Genomic DNA, 12,202 nt, shown 5'->3' on the forward strand with positions numbered 1-12,202 from the left:
TACTTTCCTGTCGAACGTGAAGCGCCCACAGAGGAAGCTCGCCTCCACATTCATAGCGGACGCCTTGTCCTCCCTGGAGTCGGATGGAATGATTTGGAAATCTGTGTTCGGCTGAAGACGCATGTCGATGTCTTTCTGCAGCGTCTCGGCGTCCCATAACGTGATTCCTGCGGGGAGACAAGAAATAGAAGAGGTGTTCATGGGGCTTTGCAACCTTGTCGCGCTACAGGGAGTGATCTTTCAGCTGTGCGGTCAAGTGTCTCTGTAGCGTCCCTGGTGGTCTAGTGGTCAGGATTCGGCACTCTCACCGCCGCGGCCCGGGTTCGATTCCCGGTCAGGGAATGTCAGTACTCTTCTGGGGCGGAGCGGTGGCTCTGTGGCTGAGGATCTGTTCCTGTGGCTGGAAGGTTACCGGTTCAAATCCCGCAGCCAGCAGAGGGATCTGACTCCGTTGGGCTCCTGAGCAAGGTCCTTCACCCCAGCTGCTCCAGGGGTGCTGTCCAATGTCTGACCCTGTACTCTGACCCCCAGCTTCTCTCCCTGTCTGTGTGTCTGTCTCATGGAGAGCAAGCTAATACAAGAAATTGTATAGGAGCAATAAAGCAACATTATCAACATGATCACATTATTATAAATCATAATCAATGCGACAGATATTAGCGCAAGCATTTAATCACTGATCACTGATCGAGGGTGTGATGGGAGCGTCTGAGATTCGCATTCCCTGAAGGGCAGACGGGAGATTTGGGCTGCCCGACACCAGACATAGGAACAGATGACGAGTGACTGCTTGCTGATTCCACTGGGTGAACAGAAGGATTTAATAGCGAGTGATAAGAATGAGGAACTCGGAGCAGTTTCAGTGGGATCGGGCTTCAATGCAAGCGTCCAGTTCTTCTGGTCCTTTTGTCACGACTGAAGCAACGAGGATGAAAAACAAACGCCGGCCAGAGCGATGGGAACCTGTCGGAGTTTCCACTGTGGGTTAACGCTAGGGGACGACACTGCACCAGACTGGAGCCAGATGGAGTGTCCACTGTGGGTTAACGCTAGGGGACGACACTGCACCAGACTGGAGCCAGATGGAGTGTCCGCTGTGGGTTAACGCTAGGGGACGACACTGCACCAGACTGGAGCCAGATGGAGTTTCCACTGTGGGTTAACGCTAGGGGACGACACTGCACCAGACTGGAGCCAGATGGAGTTTCCACTGTGGGTTAACGCTAGGGGACGACACTGCACCAGACTGGAGCCAGATGGAGTTTCCACTGTGGGTTAACGCTAGGGGACGACACTGCACCAGACTGGAGCCAGATGGAGTTTCCACTGTGGGTTAACGCTAGGGGACGACACTGCACCAGACTGGAGCCAGATGGAGTTTCCACTGTGGGTTAACGCTAGGGGACGACACGACACCAGACTGGAGCCAGATTAGTTTCCACTGTGGGTTAACGCTAGGGGACTTCGGGCTTCAATGCAAGCTTCCAGTTCTTCTGGTCCTTTTGTCACGACTGAAGCAACGAGGATGAAAAACAAACGCCGGCCAGAGAGATCGGAACCTGTCGGAGTTTCCACTGTGGGTTAACGCTAGGGGACGACATGACACCAGACTGGAGCCAGATGGAGTGTCCGCTATGGGTTAACGCTAGGGGACGACACTGCACCAGACTGGAGCCAGATGGAGTGTCCACTGTGGGTTAACGCTAGGGGACGACACTGCACCAGACTGGAGCCAGATGGAGTTTCCACTGTGGGTTAACGCTAGGGGACGACACGACACCAGACTGGAGCCAGATGGAGTTTCCACTGTGGGTTAACGCTAGGGGACGACACGACACCAGACTGGAGCCTGATGGAGTGTCCACTGTGGGTTAACGCTAGGGGACGACACTGCACCAGACTGGAGCCTGATGGAGTGTCCACTGTGGGTTAACGCTAGGGGACGACACTGCACCAGACTGGAGCCAGATAGAGTTTCCACTGTGGGTTAACGCTAGGGGACGACACTGCACCAGACTGGAGCCAGATGGAGTTTCCACTGTGGGTTAACGCTAGGGGACGACACTGCACCAGACTGGAGCCAGATGGAGTTTCCACTGTGGGTTAACGCTAGGGGACGACACGACACCAGACTGGAGCCAGATGGAGTGTCCACTGTGGGTTAACGCTAGGGGACGACACGACACCAGACTGGAGCCAGATGGAGTGTCCACTGTGGGTTAACGCTAGGGGACGACACTGCACCAGACTGGAGCCAGATGGAGTGTCCACTGTGGGTTAACGCTAGGGGACGACACTGCACCAGACTGGAGCCAGATGGAGTGTCCACTGTGGGTTAACGCTAGGGGACGACACTGCACCAGACTGGAGCCAGATGGAGTTTCCACTGTGGGTTAACGCTAGGGGACGACACGACACCAGACTGGAGTTTGAGTCTCTCTGAGTCTGAGTCTCTCACCTGGAATCAGTGTGTCTGTCAGGGTCATACAGCTGGAGACAGGTCACCTCAGTGTGAGTCTCTCACCTGGAATCAGTGTCTCTGTCAGGGTCATACAGCTGGAGACAGGTCACCTCAGTGTGAATCTCTCACCTGGAGTCAGTGTGTCTGTCAGGGTCATACAGAATCCCCAGCTGGATCAAACGAACGCATGACCCCAAACTGTCTGGATAGCGTCTGTAAAAACGTTTTCTAAACCTTGGAGTTGTACAGTTTTAGGTGCTTTGTGATTGTGCTCTCTCCCAGAAGATAGAAAACAAGTCTCTCATAAATTCCCGTAGGAATTAGAGCCATGATTGGATCAAGGATAGGATCGGAGCCACGCTCCTCGCCAGCTCTCCCTTCTCTGTACCCAGCCAGTGTTGAAGCTGATACCGGAGGCACTGCTGTACACAGAGAGGGGCGGGAGGGGGGAACAAGCTGATACCCTGGCTTCTCTCCAGACACAGCTGGGTGAGCTCCACCAGTCAGGACAGGAACCTCTACTGTACACGGAGAGGGGCGGGGGTGGGGAACAAGCTGCCCAGCCCTGTTGTTGAAGTCGATACCCTTTAACTGATGACTTCCAGGCAGCAGCAGGGGCAGTCGATCACTCAGGATGCAGAAAGCAGACCGGGACACCCAGTTATCTGAAAATGTTACTTTATTAAAACTTCTACAAAAAGATTCACGACAAGAACCAGACGAACCCGAGAGCCTTCGACACGCCAGCGCCGCCCAGAGGCAGCGCGAGGACCGCAGACGGGGAACGCACCAACGTCTCCATATATTAGTGTAACAATCTGTCCCGTACGCTATGTACAACATTAGTAGTCGGCGAAGAAGGAAAAAATCACGTTGCGTGTCTCCTGCACACCGGGGCGCAGAGACGAGGAGCCGGTACCCCAAAACTATTCTCGTGGTCTAACAGGACCGGACCTGAACCGATGGACCAGCTAGACTGGACTTGAACCACCAGAACAGCTGTCCTCCTGGTCTAACAGGACTGGACAGTGTACTGACCTGGGCCAGTCACAGCGAATGGATCAGGAGCAATCGATCACATGGAGATACTGACCTGGGCCAGTCACAGCGAATGGATCAGGAGTGATCGATCGCATGGCGATACTGACCAGGGCCAGTCAAAGTGAATTGAACACCACCAGGGGGCACACAAGAGGCTCAGCCCTCAGGGCCGCCACCCTCCGAGCCCACAGAGGACATCCTGCCCCGCGAGAGTCCGCAGGCCGGAGCCGCTCCTGCTGCAGTATGTTCATGGCGTCCTCCAGCAGGAAGCGCTGGATTGCTGGGAAGGACGGCCGCTCCCTGGACTCCCGGCTCCAGCAGCTCAGCATCAGCTCGTACAGGCCCTGCGGACACACCTCCGGTCGGGACAGGTACACCTGGGGACAGGAGAGAGCAGAGAGACGGGTGAGCCTGCAGGACAGGAGAGAGAGAGAGGGACAGGTCAGCCTGCAGGACAGGAGACAGGAGAGAGACTAGTCAGTCTGTACGACAGGTACACCTGGGGACAGGAGAGAGAGAGAGAGACACTGGTCAGCCTGCAGGACATGAGAGAGAGACAGGTGCAGGTACTCCTGGCCAGGTGTGGCTGTTACCTGCTTGCCCTGGTCTCTGAAGAACTCTCCAGCGTTCTCGATCACCAGCTCATCTGTCATGGAGCCGTAGGGCTGCTCCTTACACAGCCTCAGCATCTCCCAGGGGGTCAACCCGAACGCCCACACATCGCTGGCCATGGTGAACTTCCCCTGGGGACACAGACACATGGGGTCACCCCCAACACCCCCACACAGAGATACACAGGGTTGCCCCCACACACAGACAGACACACAGGGTCACCCTGAACGCACCCACACACAGATGCACAGGGTCTCCCTGAACGCCCCCACATCGGAGGGTACCCCCAATGCTCAGGCAATGCTGTAGCAGGAGGTCACCCCAGCAGCAGTGACCCCAGTCCGGGGGCGTGGGGGACCCCGACGGGAGACGTACCATGAGGATGCACTCCCAGGCCATCCAGCGGATGGGCAGCACCGTGCGGCCCTGGATGCGGTAGTAGTCGCCGGCGTACAGGTTGCGGCTCATGCCGAAGTCGGCGATCTTGATGGCGCCGCCCTCCCCCACCAGGCAGTTCCGGGTCGCCAGGTCCCGGTGCACAAAGTTCAGGGAGGCCAGGAACTTCATCCCGGAGGAGATCTGGCAGGCCATGGAGATCAGAGAGGTGTAGCTGGAGAGAGAGACACATCTCATATTAACACTGAGAGAGAGAGAGGGGTTCATACACACACACTGACTGGACACTCCAGTACATGAACACTGCACTGAGAGAGAGAGGGGTTCATACAGACACACTGACTGGACACTCCAGTACATGAACACTGCACTGAGAGAGAGAGGGGTTCATACAGACACACTGACTGGACTCCAGTACATGAACACTGCACTGAGAGAGAGGGGTTCATACAGACACACTGACTGGACACTCCAGTACATTAACACTGCACTGAGAGAGAGAGGGGTTCATACAGACACACTGACTGGACACTCCAGTACATGAACACTGCACTGAGAGAGAGGGGGGTTCATACAGACACACTGACTGGACACTCCAGTACATAAACACTGCACTGAGAGAGAGAGGGGTTCATACACACACACTGACTGGACACTCCAGTACATGAACACTGCACTGAGAGAGAGAGGGAGGTTCATACACACACACTGACTGGACACTCCAGTACATGAACACTGCACTGAGAGAGAGAGGGGTTCATACACACACACTGACTGGACACTCCAGTACATGAACACTGCACTGAGAGAGAGAGGGGTTCATACACACACACTGACTGGACACTCCAGTACATGAACACTGCACTGAGAGAGAGAGAGGGGTTCATACAATCACACTGACTGGACACTCCAGTACATGAACACTGCACTGAGAGAGGGGTTCATACAGACACAGTGGGACAGAACTGTGTTCACTGTGTGATAGGAGTGGCACAGTACTGTGTTCAGCGTGTTGTCACAGTGGGACAGTACTGTGATCAGAGTGGGATGCTAGTGTTCAGTGTGTCATCAGAGGGGCACAGGACTGTGTTCAGTGTGTGATCCCAGTGCCACGGGACTGTGTTCGGTGTGTGATCAGTGTGGCACAGTACTGTAGTTACACGCTGAACACAGTACTGTCCTATTGTAGTTACACACTGAACACAGTAGGACAGTACTGTGTTCAGCGTGTCAACTAAAATTGGACAGTACTGTGTTCGCTGTGGTCCCAGGGGGACAGTACTGTGATCAGAGTGGGACGCTAGTGTTCAGTGAGTAATCACAGTGGGACAGTACTGTGCTCAGTGTGTGATCACAGTGGCACAGTACTGTGTTCACTGTGTCAACTAAAATGGGACAGTACTGTGTTCAGTGTGTCATCAGTGGGGGACAGTACTGTGTTCAGTGTGTCATCAGAGGGGGGCAGTACTGTGTTTGGTGTGTGATCCCAGTGGCACAGTACTGTGTTTGGTGTGTGAACACAGTGGCACAGTACTGTGTTCACTGTGTCAACTAAAATGGGACAGTACTGTGTTCAGTGTGTGATCACAGTGGCACAGTACTGTGTTCAGTGTGTCATCAGAGGGGGGCAGTACTGTGTTTGGTGTGTGATCCCAGTGTGCACAGTACTGTGTTTGGTGTGTGAGCACAGTGGGACAGTACAGTGATCGGTGTGTGATCACAGTGGGACAGTACAGTGATCAGTGTGTCAACTAAAATGGGACAGTATTGTGTTCAGTGTGTCTTCAGAGGGGGACAGTACTGTGTTCAGCATGTGATCACAGTAGGACAGTAGTGTGTTCAGTGTGTGGTAACAGTGCGACATTACTCAGTTCAGTGTGTGATCACAGTGTGACAGTATTGTGTTTAGTGTGGCATCTGAGAGGCACAGTTCTGTGTTCAGTGTGTGATCACAGTGGCACGGTAGTGTGTTCGGTGTGTGATCACAGTGGGACAGTACTGTGATCAGAGTGGGACGCTAGTGTTCAGTGTGTAATCACAGTGGGACAGTACTGTGCTCAGTGTGTGATCACAGTGGGACAGTAGTGTGTTCGGTGTGTGATCACAGTGGCACAATAGTGTGTTCAGTGTGTGATCACAGTGGCACAGTACAGTGTTCTGTGTGTGATCCCAATGGGACAGTAGTGTGTTCGGTGTGTGATCACAGTGTGACAGTATTGTGTTTAGTGTGGCATCTGAGAGGCACAGTTCTGTGTTCAGTGTGTGATCACAGTGGCACAGTAGTGTGTTCGGTGTGTGATCACAGTGGCACGGTAGTGTGTTCGGTGTGTGATCACAGTGGGACAGTACTGTGATCAGAGTGGGACGCTAGTGTTCAGTGTGTAATCACAGTGGGACAGTACTGTGCTCAGTGTGTGATCACAGTGGGACAGTAGTGTGTTCAGTGTGTGATCACAGTGGTACAGTACAGTGTTCGGTGTGTGATCCCAGGGGGACAGTAGTGTGTTCGGTGTGTGATCCCAGTGGGACATTACTCTGTTCGGTGTGTGATCCCAGGGGGACAGTAGTGTGTTCGGTGTGTGATCCCAGGGGGACAGTAGTGTGTTCGGTGTGTCATCAGTGGGGGACAGTACTGTGCTCAGCGTGTGATCAGAGTGACACAGTACTGTGCTCAGTGTGTGCTCAGAGTGGCATAGTAGTGTGTTGAGTGAGTTAATCACAGTGGGACAGTACCGTGTTGAGAGTGGGACGCTAGTGTCCACTGAGTAATCACAGTGGGACAGTATTGTGCTCAGTTTGTGATCCCAGGGGGACAGTACTGTCTTCGGTGTGTGATCCCAGGGGGACAGTAGTGTGTTCGGTGTGTGATCCCAGAGGGACAGTACTGTGTTCAGAGTGGGACGCTAGTGTTCGGTGAGTAATCACAGTGGGACAGCACAGTGCTCAGTGTGTGATCACAGTGGCACAGTACTGTGCTCAGTATGTGATCACAGTGGCACAGTACTGTGCTCAGTATGTGATCACAGTGGCACAGTACTGTGCTCAGTATGTGATCACAGTGGCACAGTACTGTGCTCAGTGTGTGATCACAGTGGCACAGTACTGTGATCACAGTGGGACACTAGTGTGTTCGGTGTGTGATCACAGTGGGACAGTACTGTGTTCAGTGTGTCATCAGAGGGGGACAGTACTGTGCTCAGTGAGTGATCACAGTGGCACAGTACTGTGTTCGGTGTGTCATCAGAGGGGGACAGTAGTGTGTTCGGTGTGTGATCACAGTGGTGCAGTAGTGTCTTCGGTGTGTGATCACAGTGGCGCAGTAGTGTGTTCGGTGTGTGATCACAGTGGTGCAGTAGTGTCTTCGGTGTGTGATCACAGTGGTGCAGTAGTGTCTTCGGTGTGTGATCACAGTGGCGCAGTACTGTGTTCGGTGTGTCAACTAAAATGGGACAGTACTGTGTTCGGTGTGTCAACTAAAATGGGACAGTGCTGTGTTCAGTGAGCAGAAGACAGAAGACGCACATTCACACACGGGCTGAGAGTTTCAAAACACGCTGCACCTTCGACTAATTCCTCCCTGTTGATCTGTGCTCCCGCGGGAAGAGCATCAGGACACGAGACGGGTCTCAGAGGGGAGGAGGCGGAACTACTTGGTACGGAGTCCGGGGGGGGCTGGGACTCGCCTTGTCAGCCTCGGGGGCCAGCAGGGTGGTGGCGATGGTCTGCCGTCTGTGGTGGGCCGTGTTCTCCAGGGCGGCCGGGCTGCGGCCGGGCTGCGGCGGGTCATGGCGAGGTTGACGGCGGGGGTGGGGCGGGCCCGGCCTCGTCGCAGGCGTTGAGGATCTCCACGGCGGCGATGCCCATCACACAGCGGTCCAGGGCGCCGGCGGGGGGACCCCAGCGCTTCAGCCGCAGATGGGGCCTGGGGGGGACCGGGCCCTACAGTGCAAGGCCACATCCTCCCCTGCTGCCGGTGTGTCAAAATGGGCCGACCCCCTACCGAGGGCAGGCCTGTTCTTTTATACAAGGGTTTCCAGCTGATGCTCGTCTCTCTCGGCTGCAGTTTCAATCTCGAGAGCGAAACCAGTTTAAAAGTCTCATTCCCCCCCAGTAGAAAAAAGGTCCACACCATTTGCTGTGAACTGTGAAGTTCTTGGGATTGTGTTCAAGATCTACTCCAAAAAATGGGCTGAGATCTGAACAGGTAAGAATTCTGAATTCCCCTTTCCCTCAGACTATAGTACCTGCTCCTCACGTGGACAGAAGACTCCAGTTCACAGGGCTGTTACCCAGTCACCACATCAGCACACTCCACTGTTCATTCCACACTTGACTACCCAGCAGTTTCACCTACTGTGTCTTTTCTTTATAAAGGCCTGAAAAACGCAGCCCAAAACCTTCAGCTGCTTTCGAAGGGCAAACGTTTGCAGAGAGCTTTGCTGGAGACAAACCAGTCAGATTTTTTTGCTTCGTTATCTAAGCTAGGTCGCTTAAAACCAAGGCCTTTCCTACAGCTGACTTGCTCAAGACTGAATATTTTCATCGTGTTTTCCAGTCATGTCGACGCATCAAACAGTGGAATGAGCATTTCCTTGGCCTCAAGGGTCTTCCTGGGTTCAGTATTACTATACGATCTGGGCACACCAGACCACAAACAGATGCTGAAGCACGAGTGGAACACCTTACAGCTCTCAGGCTGGTCTATTCCTACAACAACTGTTGGATTCCAAAGTCAAATCAAACCTCTCAAAACGTGATTATCAAGAAGACCACACAAAGGGCCAACCCATGTATGTTATGTTTGAGAGTTAAGGCTGAGATTCGGACAAATGTGTGTTTATATATATAAGCTTGATATTGCTAAGCATGATTCTAGTGATGAGGATCGATGTGTGAGCATTCAACATTATTTATTGGCACCTGATGTTAATACTGCACAGTGGAAGAGGATAGAGGGGAAAAAAAGAGAAACTCTGTGGAGATGTGAACAGCGTCTAAATGGAAACTGCAACCTCCAGTGACAGGGAGTGCTTCCAGGTGGTGATTCACCAGCCCCAGAATCATTTGCACTGCAATTGCAGTAATATTTAATAACCATACTATTTTTAACCGTACTGTTTTTGCACTGTTCCAAGAATTACCCTGCACAGTTTTTGTCCAGTTATATTTTCTGTTTGCGGAATTTTGCATAGTTTTGATCACTTGATTACGTTATTTATGTTATGTTATTACACGTTACTGTTATTGCTGTTGTGTTACTGTCTATTGTCTTATCTTCTGTCCTATTTATATACTGCACCTGAGTGACTCATGAGAAACACTTTTCATTATACTATGCACCTGTGTAAGTTTAATGACAATAAAGTTGAATTGAATTGGATTTGTAAACTTGCTCAGGTATAACCAATCACCTTACAGATCACACAACAAACAAATTGGCTCTCAGCTGTGGATCAGCTGTGGTGATTTAGATTAGTTCAGAATAGAAGCAGCTGTTTAAGAGGATTCCACTGCTTGGAAGTGCATTTCAAAGCAAAGACTCCACTATGGGCAGAAAGGTGCTTCCAAAAGAGCTTCGAGATGAAGTTGTGGAAAGACACAAGTCAGGAGACGGGTATAAAAAGAGATCAAGGTGACCCATGGAGCACAGTCAAGAGCATCATTAAGAAGTGGAAGGCGTGTGGCACCACCCAGAACTTCCCTAGATCAGGCCGACCCCCCAAACTGGAGGACCGAGCAAGAAGGAGACTGACCAGAGAGGCTACCAAGAGGCTGGTGGCAACCTTGAACGAGCTGTAGGCCTCTATGGCCAAGACTAGTCATTGTGATAGACAAGCAATAGGTTTATTCCCTGCTGAAAAGAGAAGAATGACACACCTGAAGAAGGCTCCACAGCCGAAACGTTGCGTTTCTTTCTTCTCTTTTCAGCAGGGAATAAACCTACTGCTTGTTCCTTTGCAGCCTACGTGTGCTGACGCAGCTCCCCACCTGAACTACTGGTGTGCATGTGACAACGATATCACAAGCGCTCCACGAATCCGGCCCGTACAGGAGGGTGGCAAGAAGCCATCGAGCCTCATTTATGTTTTCCTAAAAAGCGCCTTAAAGATGCTGTGGTCAGATGAGACCAAAATCAAATTTTGGGCGGAACGTGAATCTGTACGTCTGGCAAAAACCCAATACATCTTCCCTTCCAAAGAACACCATTCCTACAGTAGAGCACGGGGGTGACGGCATCCTGTTGTGTAATTACAACAATTCTGTAAGGAGGAACGGGCAAATATTCCTCCCTCTAGGTGTGCAAAGCTGGCAGAGATGTATCCAAACAGACTCAAAGCTGTAATTCAAGCAAAAGGTGCTTCCTGCAAGTATTAATTCAGGGGGGTGTTCTCTTATCCAACCCAGTTATTCCACTTTTTAATTTTTTTTCCAGAAATTTTGCTTTCTTTTTTCACTTGGATGTTGCAAGGTACAATTTATAAATAAAACTGGAAAAAGTCTGGTTTTATTGGTCGTCTTTCTGGATTTTAGGGCAATAAAAGGTGAACATTTTGAAGGGAGTGGTGACTTTCTGGACCCACTGCATATGATAATTAGAGTACAAACGCAATGACTCTACAGTATGTTAAAGAAGTGGAGCTTATAGTAATTGGCTAAAACAAACATGGATCCCTCCTTAATCTTAAAAATGTGCTGTTCTGATATTAACAAAGCTGCAGCACAGTGCTTGTAACTGTCCCACGAAAAAATATTGTAGTGTTCTGAACCTGTTCTGCTGTGTTTTCACTGTTGCTGCACAGCATTTACGTTAATAAGGTGGCACTCATGAAGATTAATCAGATAGAGGTAAGGGGGCTTAGTGGGATGAGCTATTACAGAAACACATAGTGAAGGTTGCCAAGCTTGTGTTTTTGCTACGAGAAAAAAAAAACATACTCACGTAAACACTCCGACCAAATTTATTCACCAAAAACTGCAAGATAGGACAGTTAAAAAAGCTCAGCTGTCTCTTCTATGAACAGTTTGGTAGAAACACTCATAGATGTGGGATCTTATCCTTCGCTTCTGGCGTTTCTGATGGCGATTTAGAACCCTTGACAAACACATTCAAGCAAGCCTCAAGATGCGGACCGTATAGAAGCCGTGTTCAAAGAGTGCCTGACAACCTATGAATCCCTTCTGTTAGAGATCCTGGCGATGGGAAACCCTGCTGAAATCCCTAAATCCACACTTATAGGCAAGATGTCGATAATCCATTGAACAACAGCTGTGAACAGCACGCCTTTCTGATACGAGACTAGGCGCCGTCAACAGACGACAATTTCACTAACATCAGACTCGCCCGTTTGTCTCTGGGGCTGGACTGACAGGAACTGTACTCACTCGCGCGTGACCCATCAGAACAATTGGTGTTCGGCAATCGATAAAGACAGTTCTGCACACTTGCTGCACGAGACCAGACGCTGTCCACTCCACAGATTTAACTTTCAGCCTTTGATCTGGACAGAGACGTGAGCCATCTTTCCCAGGGAGATAAAGTTCGGGAAATACATTGGGCATGCTTCCTCGATGCGGTTGCGACAGCACTAATCCGTTCGCTTCAGCAGCAGATGGAAACCACAGAGCAGACTGGTCGCTATGTCTGGCCTTGGGAGGTCAGGGGACACTGCGAGCTGTGTGGAGGATTACTGG

General features: G+C 51.4%; 1 protein-coding gene and 1 non-coding gene across 2 annotated transcripts; one reads left to right on the forward strand and one right to left on the reverse strand.

The window, feature by feature from the left end:
* Positions 1-270: 270 nt before the first annotated feature.
* On the forward strand, positions 271-342 carry trnae-cuc (transfer RNA glutamic acid (anticodon CUC)). Its single transcript has one exon. It is a non-coding gene; the product is annotated as a tRNA-Glu (tRNA).
* Positions 343-3,618: 3,276 nt separating this feature from the next.
* Positions 3,619-4,191, reverse strand: LOC148812587 (epithelial discoidin domain-containing receptor 1-like). Its single transcript, XM_088908519.1, has 2 exons — positions 4,096-4,191; positions 3,619-3,879 (listed from the first exon to the last, which is right to left on the reverse strand). The coding sequence occupies exons 1-2, from the start codon at positions 4,189-4,191 to the stop codon at positions 3,619-3,621; spliced, it is 357 nt and encodes a 118-aa protein (XP_088764645.1).
* Positions 4,192-12,202: the final 8,011 nt, after the last annotated feature.

This window comes from Atractosteus spatula (genome assembly GCF_055471065.1).
Source record: "Atractosteus spatula isolate fAtrSpa1 chromosome 10 unlocalized genomic scaffold, fAtrSpa1.hap1 SUPER_10_unloc_2, whole genome shotgun sequence".
Lineage (NCBI taxonomy): Eukaryota > Metazoa > Chordata > Actinopteri > Semionotiformes > Lepisosteidae > Atractosteus > Atractosteus spatula.